This window comes from Ictalurus furcatus, chromosome 24, assembly GCF_023375685.1.
Source record: "Ictalurus furcatus strain D&B chromosome 24, Billie_1.0, whole genome shotgun sequence".
Lineage (NCBI taxonomy): Eukaryota > Metazoa > Chordata > Actinopteri > Siluriformes > Ictaluridae > Ictalurus > Ictalurus furcatus.
This window is the reverse complement of record NC_071278.1, coordinates 2,890,609-2,912,511: the sequence shown is the minus strand read 5'-3', so window position 1 is coordinate 2,912,511 and position 21,903 is coordinate 2,890,609. Positions and strand designations below refer to the sequence as shown.

Below are 21,903 nucleotides of genomic sequence, written 5' to 3'. Positions count from 1 at the left end.
ATACGGTTTTATCATCAGGTTTCAGAATCGCTTGTTCCTGCAGTAAGCACTGCGGTCAGTGTGTGACGGTCTCCCGGAGTTTAGGATCAGAGTTAGGTGTTTTATGCGTCAGTGGCAGAGGCGATGTTGTGTGTGAGTCATTTCTGCCTGTATGCAGGTTATGAGTGTGTGTATGAGTATGTGAAGGTGTGTGTTTGTGCTCGACAGCACCAGGACGAGGCGGTGGGATCAGACCACCTCGAGGAGGGTGAGTAATCCGATCACGTTCACGTCCACGCGCTGCATTTAAAACACCGGTTCCTCCGACGTGCGCTCACGTCCCCGTTTCTACCCGTGTCCTCAGGTGAGAAGCGCAACAACGTGGATGACGTCGCTCACTTGCAAGGAACAGAAACGGCCAAGAACGGAGGGATGAAGAAAAGAGGGTGAGTGGCGAGCTACGGCATTCGTCTCTACATAGCGATCAGTGAAGTGTTCAATCGCGGAAAAAGTCCAGGGGGCAGAGCCGAACCCCGAACCGACTCCCCCGGCGGACACGCGTCGCTCTGACGTCAGCCCCGCCTCCCGGCTGCGAAATCGTTTTCTAAAACGTGGGATAAATGTTAGAGTGGTAAACGCGTTCGTTTCGAATCAGACAAACCGAACAGAGCCAATTACGAGGCAGCATTGACATCTGAGGTGCTTCCGCGTCCGCATCTCGGCTAAATCGCTAACTAGCGTAAACATAGACGCTAGCGTAAGTAATCGTTTGAGAGCCGCAACTACGACAACGAGCTACTTACGTTTGTAGACGGAGTCGGCCGAGAGTTTGTACGGGGTCGTCCCCCCCGAGCCGAGAGGCTTCAGAAAACATGACGTCGTTTCCAGTAAGGGAACATAAGCAGCGTCGACGTCGCTTGGTTTTTGCAGTGCATTGTGGGATTTTTTTTATGGATGCGAACGTTCCGGTGAGTGCACTGGAAGGATTTTGCGATCCCTTAAAACGATCAGTGCAGTGTCTACTGAACTAGAGAGCTGATTGAGACGCACCCACCCGAGGCGTGGTCTTTTGACTCGTCTCCGCCCCCAGGAAGGAGGAGCTGGATCAGGTCTGACTCCACCCCCATGGACTTTTTGTTCTGCACCGAGGGGAACTTAGGAAATTGGACGTGGGTTTTGGTTTAGGTGTGACACTGACGGTGTGTGTGTGTGTGTGTGTGTGTGTGTGTGTGTGTGTGTGTGGTGTTCTGCAGGTTGTTTAAAGCGGAGGAGATGGCACAGGACCTGTTACAGTGGAGCGTGGCGGACGTGGTGAGCTACTTCAGCGCCGTGGGGTTTCCTGAGCAGGCTGTGGCTTTCAGGACGCAGGTCAGTGTCCGTCAGTGCTGCTGGGGGAAGAAACAAAATCCCTCATGTGCCTTATGTGAGGAATAAAACACCCGGGAGTGTGCTGTTATAGGTAAATAATCAACGACACACTTACTGTCACCGGCTATTTTACCGCGTCATCCCCAGAGTGTTTTATTCCTCTTATATCACAGCAATTTGCCAACGATTTTATATATATATATATATTTGTAATTCAGCATGTTATACTTTTCATCTGTTTATCCTTACGTTTTAACGTTATTCGCGTTCTTACTTTTGTTACAGCAGCTGAACAGTCGTTTTTCTCTTAATAAGACCAAAAAAAAAAAACCAAAACGCTGACACTGGAGACTCCTTCCGTAAAGGTCAACTAAATGTCTCCTAACAGAAAACGTCAGTGTGTCAATCAAAAATTCAACCCCACTTTTCAATCCGTTTCCGCGGAGCGTCCCCCGTACACGTCGGACAAGTCAAACGAGCCGTTACTATAGAAACGATAACGTATTACGTGTACACACTACCGGTCAAAAGTTTGGACACTCGTCCTTTATTTAAAAAAATAAAAAACATTTTATAATCGTAATCGTAATCATAGTCATATAAAATAAATTAAAATAGCTGAATATTTTAGCATCTTCAAAGTAGACGCACTTTTCGCCTAGAGTTTCCTGAAATGTATTCTTGGTGTTTTCTGGAGCGATGTCTTGAGGAATTTCCCTGAGATGCTTTTTAAACAGGATTAAAGGAGTTCACACCGACGCCAGACTCTTATCGGCTGCTTTTCGGAATATCTCGCTCCGAGTCGTCCGTTTAAAGATAAATATCTATTTTGTAAATGTTAGTTTTCTAATGAAAGAAACGAACACGTCGGCACGATTATATTTTTGCCTACGACACGGATTTCACACGTTTGATCACACACCTTCAGATCAAAAGGTCACGAGAAACGTTTCGGTCGAGTGTCCACAAACTTTCGACCGGTAGCGCGTATAGATCGAGCGTGTTAATATAAACCTGTCGTTGTTTCGACGTCACAAGAAATGCGCTCGTGTAGACTCGACTGCGTTTTTGGAAAGAGTTTGAACGCCACCGGCTGCGTCTCACTCACACGGCGAACTCGGCGACTCGGCGCTTCATCGTAACCACGGCTTCGACTTTAGCGGACTTGCCGTGATGTCCGTCGCGGCGCTCAGCGTGGCGTTCGGTATTCAGTACATCAGTACCTCAGTTGTTATTCGGATGAATGAGCGTTTTGTTTGTTTGAGTATTAGGTACTGATGATGAAGGAAACCGATCCGAAACAAATCCATACGTTAAAAACGAACTAGATATTCGAACAAGACAAAAGTAATGGTGCCCCGATGAAAGGCAGGAGGAGTTTGTCTGCGGTAGCCGACGCGCTGCGACGGCTGAGCTGCATTATTGGACGCCGTTAACCATTTTGTAGTTTTCGGCGTTCTTCTCCTACAGTAGTGCTGTACGTACTCCTAGACACCGGTCACAGATATATCGAGAAAGGTCACGGTACCTTCCTGAACGCGCTTTCTTTCTACGATTCGTCCGCAGGAAATCGACGGGAAGTCCCTCCTCTTGATGCAGCGCAGCGACGTGCTGACAGGTCTGTCGATCAGACTCGGCCCCGCCCTGAAGATATACGAGCATCACGTGAAGGTGCTGCAGAGGAGCCACTTTCAGGAGCACTGCGACGTTTTCTCTTAACCTCGTAGCGCCCGAAAGACTGACGCGGAGCCGAGCGAGGCCGCGGGCACGGGGAGAGAAAGGACTCGACGCGCTCAGCGTTTCTCTCCCACCTCCGCCCGGATTTCACTTCTCGTCCTCTTCCTCTCGTCACGCTCCTAGTCCAGTTGGCAGGATTAACGAACACCACTGAGGGGGGGGCGGGGGGCGGCGGGAGATCCCCTATCAGATCTCTCCGGCGGAGGGAATGGGGAGGGAAGGACAGCGTTTCGTTCATCAGTATTGCGTTGTTAATGTTTTTGTTTTTTTTTTTCTTTCCTTTTCTTATGATTTACACTATGATCTCAGTAATATATATTTTTTGTTTGCGATTATTATATATTGACATTTCCTCATTAATTGTAATATGTAAAGCAGCCAGGTATAGAGATGTTAATGTGGATATGTAAAATTAGGAAATAAATTCCAATTTCAGAAATCTACACGTGCGGTGCATAACTTCCTGAAAAGCCGAAAGACAGGGCGGCGTTACCGTGACTACCCCGAACTCGAATATTCTCCTGTAACACTATGTCCCGAAGCGTTTTATTCCTCTTCTACCGCCACGGTGATTTAACAACCGTGTCTTTATTTATTTATTTATTTATTTATTTATTTATTTAAACAGCTCGTCATGCTACCGAGAAACTCCTGACACTGGAGACTCCTTCCATAATTGTCAAATCAGCGTCTCCTTACGAAATACTTCACCGTATCAGCAATTACACACGTCTGTTATTAGTATCGGATCACGCCGAGCATCCTCGTGTACGTCGTTGCTATAGAAACGATGAGTAAATATAACACAAACCCGTGATTTGATTCACTGCCGTTATAGAAAACGAATCAACACCTTGCGAGTCCAGCGTAACGCACGAGCGCTGCGAACATGATGATGTTGAATGATATATTTTGCTCTTCGTGTGTGAACAGTGATGTCATTTATATTTCACGCCATTTTGGCGGACGCCCTTATCCAGAGCGACTTACATCTATCTCGTGTATACGACTGAGCATTCGAGGGTTAAGGGCCTCGCTCAAGGGCTCAGCAGTGGGAGGGGGAATTTTTTTGTGAGGGTTTGCTTTCGAAGGTGTAAACGAAATGTCGAAAAAAATAAACCACGGGAACGGTGAACGAAAGGATGCAATAGTGTAAATGAGATAAGGAATGATGGATGGAGACAAGCTGAAATGCAGCGAGGAGTTTACGGTGACGGTGCGCGTAACCAGGCGACGACGTTCTCTTCCGTTACGCGGCGTGTGAGTACGTCGCGGTACTTGCGTACTCTTTTGCTACACGCTCACAAATATGTACTTTTTCCTTCACAAAAAGAAAGAAAAGTGTACATACGGGCGGTGCACAGCGTGAGTAGGCGAACTGGGACGCAATAACTTTTCCCTCTGTAGGCTAGGAACCGGAAACGCTGCTGCAGTTCGACTTACCTCTTACTTACGTGGGCGTCTGCGGATCAGGTGGTAGAGCGGGTTCTATACTAATCGTAGGGTCGGCGGTTCGATTCCCGGCCCACGTGACTCCACATGCCGGAGCGTCCTTGGGCGAGACGCTGAACTCCGATGGCAAGGTAGCGCTTTGCGTGGCAGCTCTGCTACCATTAGTGTGTGTATGACTCGACATGTCTTTGGTTGCCATGACTGCCGGACTCCTCTTAGATCTTAGATCCAGACCAAAACAGGCCACGAGAAGGAGAGGGTACATCAAGTAAGATAACAACCGTGCTCCAGTTATCGGTTTACTCTCTCGGCTAAACGGTTGTGTTTAAATTCAGAGAACTCCCAGTGTTTAGAAATGACGCCAATGGCCACGTGAAAGTTAGCAATTAGTTCGTTTTTTTATTACGTAATAAAAAATTATATTCCTGCATATTGCGACGTAATCAAATACACAGTTGACTCAAATGTTATACTCACAAGCGTTCTCTAATCTGTAGTGTTTTATCTAATGGACTATTTAAGATATTCACATTGGTTCAGTTTGGGATCGCTAGTCTTATTTTCTTTTTCCTTTTGATGATACTCTTTTATGATTTAACTAGAGAAGTATGATATATATATATATATATATATTAGATAGATAGTATGATATATATATATTAGATAGATATAAATATACGCATGTGTGTGCATTAAGGCTAGAGGATGAAGGGCAGAATGGGTGAACGCAGGGTTGGGTACTCCTTAAACTCTTTCAGGTAGCCGCGGTGTTTGCCTCTCGCCCACACGGTCATTTGCACAAAGCCGATGACGGTGAAGAAGGCGACAGGAACGCACTGAGTCATCACAGTGAAGCCCAGCCAGGAGCCTGCCTACGGGAGAAAAACACAACACAACACACACAAACACACACACTGAGTTTTATGGAGAGGAAAATGTGTAACACTGAAATGCACACAAAAAAAAACAACAACAAACAATGCAGTGAATTTGCATTTTGTTAATTGATGGGCACAGGGAGTGACGTCGTGGGGTGTTTGTGATCGGTATTTAATATTCATATTGAACCTTCCAGGATGAGTAACGTGTAGTGGTCTGGGAAAACGGTGACATCACTGTGGCTGAATATAAAAAATAAAAAATGGAAAAAGATTTAAAACATATACATACATATACATCACCTTTAAGAAACTCTACAGTAAATAGGTTAGCAGGTTCGTACAGGAAGTAAAGTCTGGAATCACTAACGAGTCGTTTCAGCTGTTCAGAATCGATTCCTTCATTTGGGAGTCGGTAATTCCGTTTGTCGGGCGCTTTGGTTTTTGAAACTCTGCCGACTTTTTACATTCGCAAACAGCTACGTATAGAACACACGACATGAAAGGGAATATTTGATAGGTAATGTAAAAATGTAGCCGAATGGAGGTTTTACTTTTTCATGTTGCCATGCTGAGAGATCCCTATGTAAAAAAAAAAAAAAAAAAAAAAAAAAGGGTTTGTCATGTATATTGCATTTCATATTTATAATAATTGCATTGCAAGAGGACGTAAATTCCTTCCCATGATTCCTATGTAATTGTGACTAGTCGAACTTGAAATACTGTTTTGACAGAGAGTGGACCTAACAGAATGGCCGGTTATATTGGTGATGACCAGCAGGGGGCAGCAGTAAATCGCAATAAGAAGTTATGTTCAGTGGGTTCAGTGCTGTTGAGGTGAAGTGGGTGTGTTAAAGCAGAGATCAGGACCAGGGTCGGGGAACGTGAGAGTCATACGAGGATCACCTTGACTTTTTTAAACCACAAACAGCTCCACATGATGATATTCCCCCAGTGGGATTTACCTCATAGGTGTAATTTGGGCAAGAAACCACTGTGAAGATCCACGTGAAAGGATTCTTGGTTGGATATGGGATCTTCTTCATCTTCGAACCTTGGAGGCAAAGCACAGTGTTAAGATTTTAACACTTTGGTGGTAAATCGAGTCAGTATAATTTGTACAGCTCTTGCGTCACAGAGTAGTTTTACAGGAATTCGGATGTAGATTCCTAACGAACGAGTCAGAGGCGACGAAGGAAAGGAAAAGCTCTCCGAGATGACGTGAAGAATAAACCTGGGATGATCTTCATGATTACAGCACAAGCTCTTAGAAAGTCTAGCTTTTGACTGCGGGGCTTTGTTTTTAAGGCTCTTACCAGGAGGTTTGAGATTGCGCAGAACGACGTGGATCGAGAAGTTCCCCAACTGGCAAAACTACAGAGTGTAAAGAAACACATGAGGGGAAAAGTCAGCCTGAATGAAGAACAACTAATCTGCATGAACATGTTCGTGAAAGCGATGCTCACCAGAAAAATCCCAAGTGCCGTCTTCACTTGCTGCTCACCGTAATCTATAACATACACTCAGGATTTACTGCGGTGGAAATTTTAAGCTAAAATAAACACGTTCCTTATAAAAAATAAAAATAAAAAAAACCCTGTTACTTACATGGTGGTGTGTAGAGCGGATGGTTTATGTAGTAGGCCATCCAGGCTGCAAAGAACCAGTAATACAAACAATTCTGAAAGAGAAAATATCTCAAGTTAGATCTGTTGCCTGCCTAAATATTTTCTTTGGTTTAAAATATTTAATAATAATTTAAAAAAAAAAAAGAGTACAGTGGGTGTGTCCCACTAAATGTTAATATATATATATAAGTCAAAGACGATATTCAAATGTTTCTGATTAGCACCTGGCATGCAGTGTCATCGTTGCAGTCCAAGAGGTACGTTTCTCTCAGATTTCTTGTGAAGTCCGCAAGTAAAATGATCATTTGATCAATATTATTTACGAACATGACTTAGAAGTCCTCTCAGAAATCCCGTCAAGTTGGCTCATGTTTGCCGGCTAGCTAGCGAGTAAGATTGTAAAACGTTTAAGAATTAATTAAAAATTCCTCTTAACCCCCCCCACCAGGTTAGCCTACTGTATGTCAGATAGCTAGCATATATACGCACGTATGATTTTTAACATTTATGAATACATCTTTAGGTTAGTTTATTTGAGCCCGCTAGCTTTAATTAGCGGGTAACGTTGCTAAAATTTGTGAATATGAGGAAGAAATCCCGTTAGTTTACCGTATGTTGGCCAGTTAGGAAAAAAATCGTAAGTAAGTTCGTGAGCATTTCTAAATACGGAGTGAATCCTCTAAGAAATCCTCTCCGGTTAGCTTAGGATAACTAACTAGGAAGAACTACCGAGTGAGGTTACGAATAAGACAAGACTAAAACAAATCCTCTGATTTAGCATGTACGAACATTTCTAATTAGGCCGCGATTAAAATCCTCTCAGAAGTGCCGTTGCTTATGTTAGCTACTTAGAAAAAAAATGAGAAAGAAAAGATTTCTGAATAGGCTCTAGCAAATAAAATTCTCTCAGAAATCCTCTCAGGTAAGCTTATGATAGCTAACTACGAGGAATGAACAAGTAATATTATTAACATTTATGAATATGACTCAAAGCTCTGTTAGAAATCCTGTGAGGTTAGCATACATGAACCAGGTAGGAGAATTAGCGAGTATGAACATCTATAAATGGCTAAAATCCTCTCAGTAATCCTCTCAGGTTAGCTTGTGTAAGCAAGCTAGCAAGTAGGATTATAAACATTTATGATTGAATCGTAATTCCTCTTAAAAATCCTGTCAGGTTAGCGTATATTAGATACGTACCACATGTACAATTTTGAACAGTTATAGATATAATTTGGCAATCTTTTGTATTTGAAATATTGTCAGGTTGCCTCGTGTTGGACACGCAGCTACACCTAGCAAGTAATGCTATAAACGTTTATGAATCTGGCTTAAACTCTTTTAGAAATCTCCTCAGGTTAGCTCATGTTAGCTACGTAGGAAGAATTAGCATATTTTAATAAATCTTAACAGGCTCTGACTAAAAAAAAAAAAAAATCCTCTTAGTAATCCTGTCAGGGTAGCACATTGTTAGCTGTCGGATTATAAAATTTTAATGAATTCATTTAAAAATCCTCTTAAAATCCTGTCAGGCTCGCATATGTTAGCTAGCTATCTAATGTAATTGTAAGTATGATTTGGAACATTTATTAACACGACTTGACAATCTTCTAATAAATCCAGTACTAAAAGTAGGGTTTAGTTAGCAATTAATGCTAGTAAACATTGAGGAATTTGACTTTTTAAGAAATCTCTTAGAAATCCTGTCCGGTTATGATAGGTCGCTTGAAAGAATTAGCATGTAAAATTATTCGCATAATTAAATAGGTTCTTACTTTTTTTTTTTTTTTTTTTAATCATCTCAGTAATTCTATCAGGTTAGCTTATGTTAGCTGTGTAGCGTAAGAAAGAAACATTTTGAGTATGACAGACGATTTCAGAAACCTGTTAGCTAGCTGGCTAGCAACACGTGGCGTGCTTTTACACTTAGCTAATGGAATCTTTTGGGGTTTTTGGAGTGCATTTGGAGTTAGATTTTGGTCACCTTGAAAATGTTGCGCAGCGGCATGGTGCCATGGCAGAAGCGATGCACGAACAACGTTTCCAGAATCCTCTTGGCGTAATGGAAGGAGTGACATAGACAGGCTATACTAGAGAAAGGACACAGAGACGTGACTGAAAGCCTTCTGTGAAGAACGCTGCTCATTCATGACAGTTCAAAGAGTCAATCTAGGCAAAGGAAACACTGACCCCGAAAAACACTCGCATCCATCGACACTAGAGCTTAAAAGCAATTACACGGTAACACAATTCCCAGGTGGGTTCACGTCAGATACTCACTGCACGACCCAGTGTTTGCTAGTTGTGAAGTCATACTTGGGGGCGTAGATGAAGGGCAGTCTGAAATAGAACATCAGGTAGATGAAGAGCGGTCCGACGCATTCAGCCAGGAACACCTGACGGACGGATGGAGGGAAACGGGAAGAGAGGATGAGCTGAGTGCTTTTGAGTACTTTTACGACAAGCAATGTTCTCTATGAGCACCTGGGCACCAAAAGTACCCATGTTAATGGTGCGAGAAATGGTTCAGACCATTGACTGGTCAACTCAATTGTCCTACCATGCTGAAAAATACAATAGAAACCATCACAAATGTTTTCCACTTACAAATACCATTACAAACCATCAGGTAACCATTAAAACCTTAATGGAATCCACTAGACATAACATGCCAACAATAGAAGGCAACAAATTACCAATAGAGACCCACATGGACCATTACAGTTTCTATTAAATCCAAAACAATTTCCATTATAACCATTAAAACCGTTACAAATTCTGTGAGGGTTTCTATGACTGTTTTATTGATTTATTATAGAAGGCACAAACGTTGGTACAAAACGATCATAAGATTTGAATTGCTTTTCCTGTAGGGACTGGTTAGCCGGGAAGCGCAGTGTCACAGCAGGTAACGTTGCCACTTCACACCTCCAGGGTCTGAACTCGAGCTCAGGTTACTGTCTCGTTTTTGCATGCTCTCTTTGTGTTCCTGCTTTCTCTTAAAACCCTGCCGGTAGGTAGATTGGATACCTGAAATTTCCCCTAGGTGTGAATGCGTGCGAGTGGTGCCCTGCGATAAAATATCATCCCATTCAGAATATATTTGGCCTCATGCCCAGTGTTCCCAGGATAGGCTCCGAATCCACCGTGACCCTGACCAGGATAAAGCAGTTACTAAAGATAAACGAACGAATGAAAGCATGATATTTATCTCGATTTAACATTGCTCGTTCTAACCGTGAGCCACGTAAAATCCGCCATCTTGAAATAAGATCCATATCACGTCCTATTTATTCACTATATGTGCTCACTACATAGGGTGTAATGCGCTACGTTCGTTGTGTTGTAGTATATACACACAGTAAGCGCTCGATATTCCTGACAGAGGGCTGTGTTGGATCGTCAGATCTCATCTGTGTTGAACAGATTTTCACTACGATTTAAATATTGGCACCCGTGGCGTGGCGTCACTTGGGATGCTCGCCTACCATAACTGCAGGCTGACAAACTTGCTAGTTTACCCTGTAAAGTAGACACGCGACAGCCGAGTAATGTGTCGTTTCTGTTTAGCGCCAAACTTCCCAATGTCCAAGTTGGCATTATTTATAGTCCTGCTTGTTTTTTCAGTTATTAAGGTTTGGCGTAAACCATTTTAACTGTTTGAGTGACCAGCCAAATAAGCTAATAATCATGCTAACTAAACGCTAAAAGTTTGAGGATGATGGTGGGATGTGATTTCCATCGCTTTAACTGAATTAAAAACAAACATGGCGCCTCTGGCTATGCTTCACAGACGTCACTTTGAGAACTGCTGGTGTAGAGTGTAAGAACATAGTGTGTGGTTTGACATTTTAGTCACAGCTATTAAGTATTAGTGCATGTGAAAAGCTGTCTGGCACGAAACGTACCGTAGCACAGCTTAACAGCTTCCCAAATAGACAATAATGTGCATATGTTTTTGGAATCTCTACAGTGATGTCGTCCAGCTTGGTATGGGCCAGAAGCAGCACTGTGACGCAGGCAGCCTTCTTGGATGCTTCTGTCTTAAGAGACTCTGGAGTTTGTGGCTTTTCCAGTGGGCTGGAGATCAGAGAGCGAGCAGGATGAGCTGAATGCCAACAGCGGGCTGAGAGATTAACATCTGGTGTGCAAACTGGGTCAGGGAGATTATGTGTTCCGAGAAAGTGGAAACGTTGCTAGGAAGGTGAGGGAAAGCTGAACCGGGCGGAGAGTGGAGTAAGCGCTGTGCTGGTAAGCGCGGGCACTGACTCACCAGTTTGGGGGTAGATGTGTGGTAATGGCTGTGGTTGATAAAAATCCACCGTGAAACCACTCACCGTCCCCCAGCTGATCTGGGCTCCCAGGTCCCTGAAGTAGAAGGTAGCCGTGGTTCCCACAGGAAGCTGCTGAAGGACGTCTTCATCCTTCAAAGGCTTTCCCTCTGACAGTTAAAACACACTGTTATTACCGTCTCACAGAGCGCTCACGCTAACACACTCAGCTCTTTATAAATCAGTGTGAAATGGGATCCACTCACTCGGGTCCAGGCACAGCGACTGTCTGGCTGGATACCAGCTCTGATCTAGTTGGGAAGGAACATCACTATTAAACTATCACACTGCCGGCAGCTTAGCGTGCTCGATGACAACATAAAACAAACAGCGACTTACTTGATTTGTGGAACATTGACTTTATGTCCAAAATAGTAGCAGATGGTTCAACCTGGACACCAGGGGAGAGGATACAGGACAATTCTGGCTGCTTATATATAATCTCCGTTAAAGCATGTATATAAGTCAAAATCAAATGATTTTTTTTTTTTTTTTAGACATTTCTAAACAAAAATAGCTAATCAGTTTCAGATAACAGGGAACAAAGAAAGAGTTATAAAACTAAAATAAAGATTTCAGAATGAAATGTAAAATATAAGCATGTACATATTTAACGAGTAAACTTAAAAACATGGCTTTTTTTTTTTTTTTTGGAGATTTGAAACGGATTGTAGACAATATCCTTGATAGATAGATAAAATAGATAGTATTAGGTAGGAAAGATTATAACATCTGTAATGTAATACCAGTAATATTTGAATGAATATTTCATAAAGCTCCAGTTACTGGATTTGCGGTTGAAGAACATGTGTTTCAAGAGCTCATGCAAGGTAATGCACAAACAGGACTTACCTTATCCAGGAGCAGCAGCTTCTCCTTTGTTTTGGCATCTACAATCTCCACCTCGAAGTAAACGATTCGTTTAGGTTTTTTGGGTGCTTTAGGTCTGGGCTTAGAGCTGGAAGGCGGTGGAGCGTCACTCTTGACCCCCTTCGCCTCTAATGCCAGGACATCCATTATCGCTCTTCCTCAAACACACGCAGCACCTGAGCAGAGTAACTCAGAGCCCCTCTAAGTTCTTTATGGCCTCCTTGAGTCAATTTAAGAAAAACGAAAAAGATAGCTTCTCCAAATTGTCTGACAGTGAGTTGCTCTCTCTGCTCCTTTCAGTCAGAGCAGATTGAATTTGACGAGACGCCACACTGAAACTGGGAGGTGTGTTTGGGATGCTGGTCACCCACAAAGTGATCTGGAAAGTGAAGGGAAAATGGTGTCTGTCTTCTAATACTTGGGGTGGGGGGGGGGGGGCTGCCACGTTCCTCCTAGTGCCCCCCCAGAACCTGCAAAAAGCCTTCTGAACACGAAACCCGAGAGCCCCAGGACGTGTTATCCACAACACGCCTCACACCAGGCTAAATATATACCTTCCATTTCTCCATAGGCCAGTTGGATGACCTTGCAGACCTTGGACCAAACCAGCAGAAGATCTGATGTTGTCAAGACTATTCTGAAGCATGGGGCTCGGGGCCATGAGTGTCCAGAGAGAACTGTCAGCCACATATTCAGGAAATTTCTCTGCGAATGCTGCCTGGCCACCGTCGCTCTACTGTTTCCCAATATATGCTATTTATAGCTTATATGAGAACAACTTGACTGTGAAGAACCAATATGGCTTGGTGATTCTCCTTGTAGACAACACACCTGGGTTAGAAAACTTGACCCTAGGTCCATTTTATGTATCGCTGTATTGTGTTGTATAGAATCTTAGAATCTCACACATAACGTGATAAAACCTGTGATAAACATACAGCATTTTAACAACTGTATCATATTCTTCTGGTGTTTGTATTTCTGGGCCGATTCCCTGTCGTTTGCTCCATCGCTAAGGTTTCGCTCTAAAGTAGAAGATTGACATGCCGTGGAAATGAACTTGGTGTTTAAAAGTAACGAGACTTGGAAATCCTTCTGCCTCCTTATCCACTGGGTCCTAGCGTCCTGCTCGCCTACATGGGGGTCGGGTGAAAGGTTTAGTGTTCTGAGAGTATATTTGGCAAGTTCCTCCTCATCAATTACATATCCATCAGCATGCCAAGCATCCGACAAGGATTTGGAGACACACTGCTGCCCTCTGGTGTTTTCCCATCACCGTGTCAGCAATCTAAACATTTCCAGGATGTGCAGACAAGGGGTCCAGAAAGGCTCCGGTGTTATGGCCAATAGAGTATCATATTATAGCTTGTACACTGAGTTATTAAGTGTTTTCAGAGAGGTCGGGAAAATTTACACCAGCTGTCGACAATCCTTGACGTTGTGCCTAATAACAGTCTGGATACATTGCTGGCCCAGGGACACCCAGGAGTCTGTGAAGAACAGCCAGGGTCTTAGTCTGGGCTTTTTATTTTGAATTCACCATTATGATAGCTCTATATATTATCGAGGTCTTATAATTATTAGCATATTTGATCGGTCACTTCAATTAAACGGGTTTAATCCAAACCTTAATACCTGAAAAACAATTCGGCGTATAAATAAGGTCAATATGGACCTGTTGTGTTGCTCTGGCCTGAGATTATATGTCCTCCTTTTGCTATTGATCTGAAACAGCCTGACCTATCTGACCCACAAAGACAACTAGTTTAGCATAAACGAGTGAAGAAAAGGAGGTCTGACCTCACACTGCCTCATTGTGTTTAAAGGCTGTGGTTTTTCTGTGTATGTTCAGCTCAAGCTGTGTCTCTGGAAAACCCAATGGATGGAATGAGCCTTAATGTGTTGTCATGTGTGACCTTGGATGACCACAGTATGATGAGTGTGTATCTGTACACTGTGCTTAGAGGTCTCCATGTGATGGAGGAGTGATTCTTGCATCGCCTGTCTGACACACCAGTACATCTGGGTGACTAGGAATAGGAAATTGTTCAACTTTGACTCCCTGTTTCACAGGGGTATAAATATGAGGGAACATATAGGCCAAATTCCCCTAGTCATTCATAACAATGGGTAAGAGCAAGGAATATAGCTGTGATGTGCGGGAAAAGGTTGTTGAGCTTCACAAAATGGGAAGTGTCTATAAGAAAATAGCACAAGCATTGAAAATGCCCATTTCCACCATATCGTCTCAACGCACTGTGAAGAGGACAGTCCAAACGACCAAAAAGTCTCCAAGGATCACAGCTGGAGAACTGCTGAATTTAGTTGTGTCTCGGGGTCAGAAAGTCTCCAAAACTACAATCTGAAGTCACCTACATCACCACAGGTTGTTTGGAAGGGTTTCAGGAAAAAAGCCTCTACTCTCATCCAAAAACAAACTGGAGCGTCTTCAGTGTGCCAGACACTACTGGAACTTCAAATGGGATCGGGTTCTGTGGTCAGATGAAACCAAAATAGAGCTTTTTGGTAATAAACACCAGAGGTGGTTTTGGAGCACACAGAGAGGTAGCCATATGGAAAAGTACCTCATGCCCACGGTTAAATATGGAGGTGGATCTTTAATGTTTTGGGGCTGTTTTTCTGCCAGAGGACCTGGACATTTTGTTAGGATACATGGCATCATGGACTCTATCAAATATCAACAGATATTAAATGAAAACCTGACCGCCTCTGCCAGAAAGATTCAAATGGGCCTTGGTTGGATCTTCCAGCAAGACAATGATCCAAAACATCATCAACATCAACACAAAAATGGTTTACTGACCACAAAATCAAGGTCCTGCCATGACCATCCCAGTCCCCTGACCTGAACCCCATAGAAAACCTGTGGGGTGAACTGAAGAGGAGAGTCCACCAGCGTGGACCTCCAAATGTGAAGGATCTGGAGAGATTCTGTATGGAGGAACGCTCTCAGATCCCTCGCCATGTATTCTCCAACCTCCTCAGGCATTATAAGAGAAGACTCAGAGCTGTTATCTTGGCAAAGGGAGCTAGCACAAAGTATTGACTAAAAGGGTGCCAATAATTGTTGCACACCTATATTTAGATTTTTTTTTTGATAAACCTGTTGTGTTTTCAATTGTTTGACATCCATGAGGGCAAAGTATTGTTGTGAATTTTTGGAACAAAATATCAAAAGTTTAAACAAAAGACAATTTTTCACAGCCTTCTTTGCATAGAATGTAATAGAATAGAGGTTAACGAGAATATAATGTGAAACAGGAAGTCATGGTTGAACAATTTCCTGTTCCTAGGCCTTTTCCTAGTTCTTAGTGTCACGTGACCTCGATATGAACTCACCTGTTCCTGAAAGAACTCACAGCTTATTAGAGAACATGCCGTACCTAAACAAACTGCACCATGAAGACCAAAGAGCTATCAAAACAAGTCAGGAATATATCATGATTATACATATACACACACACACACACACACACACACACACACTACCAGTTTAGACACACTCGTTCTTTATTTTTCCCCCACATTTTAGAATAATAATAATAAAGTCATCAAAACTCTGGAGTAACACAAATGGAACTGTGGGAATTATGTCGTAATAAAAAATCCAAAATAAATCAAAATAATTTAGTATTTTAGCATCTTCAAAGTAGACGCCATTTTCACCTAGAATTTCCAGAAATGTATTCTTGGCGTTTTCTCGACCGATTTCTTGAGGAATTTCCCTGAGATGCTTTTTAAACAGTTTTAAAAGAGATCCTATCTACACTGGACTCTTATCCACTTATCAGCTGCGTTTCGGAATATTTCGCTCCGAGTCGTCCGTTTAAAAAGATATTTATTTTGTAAATAAAATGTTCGTTTTCTAATGAAGGAAATGAATAACTCGGCACGATTATATTTTTGTCTACGACACGGATTTCGCACATTTTATCCTACATCTTTTTTATCATACCAAGTTTTTAAGATCGTGAGAAACGTTTCAGTCGAGTGTCCACAAACTTTTGACCAGCAGTGTCTATAAACCTTGAGCATCCCACAGAGCGACATTAAACCATGTCAATTTTTTTTTTTTTTTTTTTTAAACATCAGAAATTCATTATGATATCAAAGTTCAATTTCATCGTGTTCAGACATCGTTAGGAGTCCGAGATATCGTAAAAAAATCGGATTAAATTATGTTAATGCTTCATGATTGGCTGACGGTCAAACGATTAGCCAATTACAGCCCAGTAGGGGCGGGGCTCGTGGGCTGAGTGCTCCGGACCAGCAGGCGGCGCTGTGCTCTCACGCGCAGAAACACGTCACACATTTTGAAGACGAGGCACGGGCTTTTCTCGAACTTTCTCTGGGTTCAAATGATGAGGTCGAGTTGTTAGGGGGTTTTTTTTTTTCTTTCTCTCCCTTCCTCCTGACGGGTGTAAAAACTTTTTAATAGTTCCAGCTCGGCTGTTTTAGGAATGCCGCCGGGTTTGTTTAGGGATAAACACGACGTGTTTGTTTAAAAAGAAAGAGGAAAGTGTGTTTGTGTCTGTGGAGACAGCTTTCATCTGGCTGAACGCCGTTTAAATTTTAACGGTTTAAACGGTAGGAATCTCATTTAATAAGCTCTCCATGGATCCGACAGCGGTTTAACCCGACAGTTAGGAATTTTAATACGATTACAACACGCACATATTGTTGTTTTGTAATGGGTAAAGATTATTATAAAGTCCTGGGCATACAGAAAGGCGCCTCTGAAGATGAGATTAAGAAAGCGTACAGAAAGCAGGCGTTACGGTATCATCCGGATAAAAACAAATCCCCCGGAGCCGAGGATAAATTTAAAGAGATCGCAGAAGCTTACGACGTGCTGAGCGACGCCAAAAAGAAAGATATTTATGACCGATATGGAGAAGAAGGTGAGTGACGTACGTGAGCGTGACATCCTGAGCGCTGGGGGCGTGGCCTTGAAAGAGGGGGCGTGGTCGTGCGGGTGAACACAGGGGTGGCCATACTAGTTGACAATTTGACCACAAAGCTGAGATGTTTATTGCTTCTTAATAACTTAATCTGAACGATGGGGTGTAGTGTAGATATTTTCATGCAGATCTCTTCAAATATTTTGGAATGTACGAGTTTTAAAATTTATTTATTTATTTATTTTACCCCACGCTCTTCAAGATCTTAGACATTTGTTCTTGGGTGCATTCATATCTCGTAAATGTATTGGCAAGCGTCTTTTCTAAAAGATTTCCGAAAGGAAGTGGACGTCATATTTAGTGTTTAGCCCCGCCCCCTTCATTTGATTGACATGGTTACTTTATCACAGAAAAGCAAGGCTTCTGTTTATGATGTATATATATTTTAATGTAGGTCTTCTCCAGCGTGCAAAAGTTTTTCCAGTATTGACTTTCTTTCTTTTTTTGTTTTAATTAAAAAAAAAATCATATTATTTTTGTCCTTCTTTATCATAAACTCAGTAGGGGGGGGGAATTGCCCTGGATACCTTTAACAACACGTATGCGTCTTAAGGGATGTAACTATTGCTTCTCAGTCTCTCTCTCTCTCTCTCTTTCTTTTACTCTCCCTCTCTATTTCTGTCTCTCTCTCGCTCTCTCTGAAGTAAAACAGTATAAATAAATAAACCAAGAGCATGATGAGGCTTGCTGCTGAGTTCTGCTCTTTCTTTCTTTGCAAGGTATAATTTCAGCATGGGGGGTGGAGTCAAATGGGCTTGTTAGGTCTTCAAAGAAATGATTGGCGGTTTCTCTCCCTCCAGGACTTAAAGGTCATTCCGGAGGTTGCGGAGGCAACGGCCCGAGCTACACGTTCCACGGAGACCCACACGCCATGTTCGCCGAGTTCTTCGGCGGCCGCAGTCCGTTCGATCAGTTCTTCGCCCACGGCGCTGGCGGCGGCGACGACGACATGGACGTGGACGACCCCTTCGCTGCGTTCGGAATGGGAGGCATGGGAGGCTTTCCCAGGCCATTCAAGACTCGCATCGGTGGCGCGCACGCGGCGCGGGAGAAGAAGAAAGACCCTCCGGTTATACACGAGCTCAAGGTAAGCTTGGAAGAGGTGTTCTCCGGCTGCACCAAGAAGATGAAGATCTCGCGCAAGCGGCTGAACCCGGACGGCTGCACCGTCCGCACCGAGGACAAGATCCTCACCGTGAACATCAAGCCGGGCTGGAAAGAAGGCACCAAGATCACGTTCCCCAAAGAGGGAGACGAGACGCCCGCCAACATCCCCGCCGACATCGTGTTTGTCGTAAAAGACAAGGCACATGCGGTGTTCCGCAGAGACGGGTCCGATATCGTTTACCCTGCGAGGATATCCCTCCGAGACGTGAGTGTGTTCTGGTTAGAGAGGCTTCTTTATTCTACAGCGCTGTTGGAATCTCGAGTCTGATTGGCCCGAAGCTGTTGATTTAAAGTGTTTTGGTTTATGGTTCAGACTTGCTCATTTTGTATAGTAACAGTTTTTACACGAGGACTCGTATAACGGATTCTCCACATAATCAAAAGAAATGATTAGAAATGGATTAGAACACATCGTATTTAACAAAGAACATTTAAGGAAGGAGTCTCCAGTGTCAGCGCTGTGCAGCAGTGTCCAAGACGGAGGAGTTTACGCTTCTCAGTTTTCAGAGCTGTTATATAACGCAAGTGGTAACAGGAACTAACTTTTTTTCGTTGAAGTTCCCCAACATAATATGTAACTATAAATGTATAAATAGCAGGATGGGCATTATTTATTAAAAAGAAAAAGCATCATAAATTGCTAAGAGCAATAATATATATATTTTTTTTATCCGTATCCACAGGCGCTGTGTGGCTGCTCGATCAGCGCGCCGACGCTGGATGGCCGGACCATCACCGTGACGTCTCGCGATGTCATCAAACCGGGCATGAAGAAGAGGGTCGTGGGCGAGGGACTGCCCCTGTCCAAATATCCCGATAAGAGGGGGGACATGGTGCTGGAGTTTGTCGTGAAGTTTCCGGACAAAGTGGCGCAGAACACTCGCGATGCTCTTCTGCAGATCCTCCCACCGTGAACGCGTAGGGGGGTGGGGCATGGGGCGGGGGATGGTGGGGGATGGTGGGGCAGGGGGTTGGTTCCTGCTGCATACAGCCAGACTGCTCCACTGTATTAATTTATAAACCACTTACCTGTGTTGAGTGCATTTTTGACATCACTGTGAACCCCTTGCACAGTACTGACAGACACTCGACACACGCACACACACACACAGAGGGTATGCATTACCTCATTTTTACTCCTTCAGCTCCTGATGTTTTATTTTCCTGCTCTTTCTATTTAACACACAATTAATTACTGGCTATCATGTTTTTTCCCCCCTCTTTCATTATGGAAACTAGAGAGAGACAGCCGTGTGTGTGTGTGTGTAAAGGTAGACTCAGTCCAGGAATGCTACTTCAGAGCTTGAGGCATTTTGTGTCTCAGGTGCATCCACACACTCCCCGGTGCAGCTTTTCACCGTGACCCCGTTTTGTTTCATGCGTCTCGGGTCCCAATACCATTTTGAACCACGTGCATTTTCACACGGTCTCCCGAGATCAGACGTGTATGCAAATTAATTCATGACGTGTTCGCGCTGTTCTTCATTTCCAGCCGATCAGTGCAAACAAAATTATGCATCGAAAGACGTGGTTTTGCAAGGAGGCGGCAGCTTCAGTGGCGTTGGACACCTCACAGCAATTATAAAACAATATTTCAAACATCATTTTTTTTGTTGTTGTTTCACTGTGGCCACCTGCTGAATTTAAATATGCGTTTAATATTATTACTTTCATCCATCATGAAAACCCAAGGCTTAATGTATTTCCATTATCTTCTATAGACAGGAATAAAAGTGTGCGATCAGACGGGTTACCTGCGTCGTTGTGTTTTTTGCACGTTGTAAAGGCAACCGGAGAAAAATGACTTCGGACCGAAATATCCTGACCAATCCGGCCTGCTACGGAGGAATTCTGACCAATCCTGGATACTACCGAAATAATTCTGAGCAATCCCACCCATTAACGAAGGTATTCTGACCAATCCCGCTTGCTTCCGTAGTAATTCTGAGCATTCCCACGCATTACTGAAGGAACTCTGACGCTTCCCTCCCACCACCGAAGGTATTCTGACCAATCCCGCCTACTACCAGAAAGGATTCTGAGCAGTCTCTCCCACCTCAAATGAATTCTGTCCCATCCCACCTGCTGCCAAAGGGATTCTAACCAACCCCACCAAATGCTGAAGTTCTGACAAATCCTTCCTGCTACTGAAGGAAATTTGAACATTGCCGCCCTCTGCTGAAGGAATACTGACAAATCCTGCCAGCTATCGAAGGAATTGTGACTAATCCCTCCAGCTCCTGAAGGAATTCTGACCGATCCTGCCTCCTACCGAATACATTCGGAGCAATCCTACCTGCTACCTATGGAATTCTGAGCAATCCAGCCCGTGGCCGAAGGAATTCTGAGCAATCCTGCGCACTATCGAAGCAATGTTGTCTAGTCCTGCCAGCTATGAAGGAATTCTCGCCATTGGTCAGCGTTCCTCCCGTATTTACGAAGAGTTAAACCGCAAAAATGATTTCCTTACTAACTTTTTATTCTTATAATAGCTTATTATTTTTACGTTCTTCGTTTGAAATAAGACCATGTAAAAGTCCATGTCGTTTTATGCATCGATGCAGAATTCTTCAAGCATCCGAGAGTCATTTGTTATTTATTATTAATAATTAGTACTGAGAGTGGTTTTGGATAGATTGTTCGTTTGGTTTTTTTTTGGCTGATGAGGGGTTTAAATCTGTTTTTTTTTAATTTTTAAAAAAAAAAATTTATTATTATTTTTTAATGTGATTAATCCCTCTCTGGATTATAGAAGAAGACAGAAAAGACGCATGAAACGAGCAGGTAAACGGGGCCTTTGTTGAATATACACGTAGCTGTTGGTTCTCTAGAAATGTTTTATTTATTTTACTTTAATACTCACTCTGTATCAGCAGCTCATTCTGAGAAGGTCGGCTCTTTGATTTCATGTTAAAAACCTCTCTTCAGAAGATTTGCAAGATTTCTTCCCCAAGATAGCCAACAGCCCTGATTATGATGGGCTATAATGATCCGTGCTAAGTGATGAGCGGTGAGCGTGCAAAGTACAAATTAAACAAATTCACCATTTGTGAAATGTCTCGATTTTCTCACAGTTATCACACTCTGAACTGTGTTACAGTTGAGACTGTGACTTCGACTTGTGCCAAGTATTGTCATGTGCGAGAACCCTGATAATGAGTGTGTGTGTGTGTGTGTGTGTGTGTGAGTGATAGTGTGGGTGAGAGAGAGAGAGTGTGTGTCGAGGAAGCTTATTCTTGTACCGGCACTTTTATTAATTTACCATTAATAAATAAATAGATGAACTCTCAGATCTTGCTACTTCTAAAAGCATGCAAGATGTTAATTGCTCCATAAATATTCACACAATGAATAAGTCAGAATTGAAGTTCTGGGTATTGTTTTAGCCATTAACCAAAGTAATTGCCTCATTAGCTGGGGATTAAAAGCATTAACAGAGTATAAAGTCTATAAAATCAGGGACATCTCATGTATTTAATTTACATAGAATGTATTCACTTGTAAAAATTCC

At 43.0% G+C, this 21,903-nt stretch overlaps 3 protein-coding genes across 3 annotated transcripts in view; 2 read left to right on the top strand and 1 right to left on the bottom strand.

The window, feature by feature from the left end:
* samd1a (sterile alpha motif domain containing 1a) overlaps positions 1-4,962 on the top strand; it is a 12,574-nt gene extending 7,612 nt beyond the window's left edge. Inside the window, exons 4-7 of the mRNA XM_053612486.1 lie at positions 208-247; positions 344-425; positions 1,233-1,347; positions 2,914-4,962. Coding sequence (XP_053468461.1) covers positions 208-247; positions 344-425; positions 1,233-1,347; positions 2,914-3,066 — 390 coding nt within the window. The 3' untranslated portion in view covers positions 3,067-4,962. The remainder of the gene's footprint in view (positions 1-207; positions 248-343; positions 426-1,232; positions 1,348-2,913) is intronic.
* Positions 4,963-5,185: 223 nt separating this feature from the next.
* On the bottom strand, positions 5,186-12,390 carry tecra (trans-2,3-enoyl-CoA reductase a). Its single transcript, XM_053612490.1, has 11 exons — positions 12,226-12,390; positions 11,713-11,764; positions 11,580-11,624; positions 11,380-11,483; positions 9,323-9,438; positions 9,027-9,132; positions 7,023-7,095; positions 6,881-6,924; positions 6,731-6,788; positions 6,380-6,468; positions 5,186-5,408 (listed from the first exon to the last, which is right to left on the bottom strand). The coding sequence occupies exons 1-11, from the start codon at positions 12,388-12,390 to the stop codon at positions 5,235-5,237; spliced, it is 1,026 nt and encodes a 341-aa protein (XP_053468465.1). The 3' UTR covers positions 5,186-5,234.
* Positions 12,391-16,071: 3,681 nt separating this feature from the next.
* dnajb1a (DnaJ heat shock protein family (Hsp40) member B1a) lies at positions 16,072-21,440 on the top strand. The gene is made up of 3 exons (XM_053612667.1): positions 16,072-17,165; positions 18,026-18,597; positions 19,076-21,440. Exons 1-3 carry the CDS (start codon positions 16,955-16,957, stop codon positions 19,304-19,306), a joined length of 1,014 nt encoding a protein of 337 aa, XP_053468642.1. The 5' UTR covers positions 16,072-16,954; the 3' UTR covers positions 19,307-21,440.
* Positions 21,441-21,903: the final 463 nt, after the last annotated feature.

Coding starts and splice junctions, on each gene's coding strand:
- tecra (XM_053612490.1), bottom strand. CDS start 12,390: ATGGATGTCCTGGCATTAGAGGCGAAGGGGGTCAAGAGTGACGCTCCA. Junction 9,439..11,379: donor CCCAGATCAGCTGGGGGACG/GTGAGTGGTTTC, acceptor TCCGTCCGTCAG/GTGTTCCTGGCTGAATGCGT. Junction 7,096..9,026: donor CGCTGCGCAACATTTTCAAG/GTGACCAAAATC, acceptor TTTCTCTTTCAG/AATTGTTTGTATTACTGGTT.
- dnajb1a (XM_053612667.1), top strand. CDS start 16,955: ATGGGTAAAGATTATTATAAAGTCCTGGGCATACAGAAAGGCGCCTCT. Junction 17,166..18,025: donor TGACCGATATGGAGAAGAAG/GTGAGTGACGTA, acceptor CTCTCCCTCCAG/GACTTAAAGGTCATTCCGGA. Junction 18,598..19,075: donor CGAGGATATCCCTCCGAGAC/GTGAGTGTGTTC, acceptor CCGTATCCACAG/GCGCTGTGTGGCTGCTCGAT.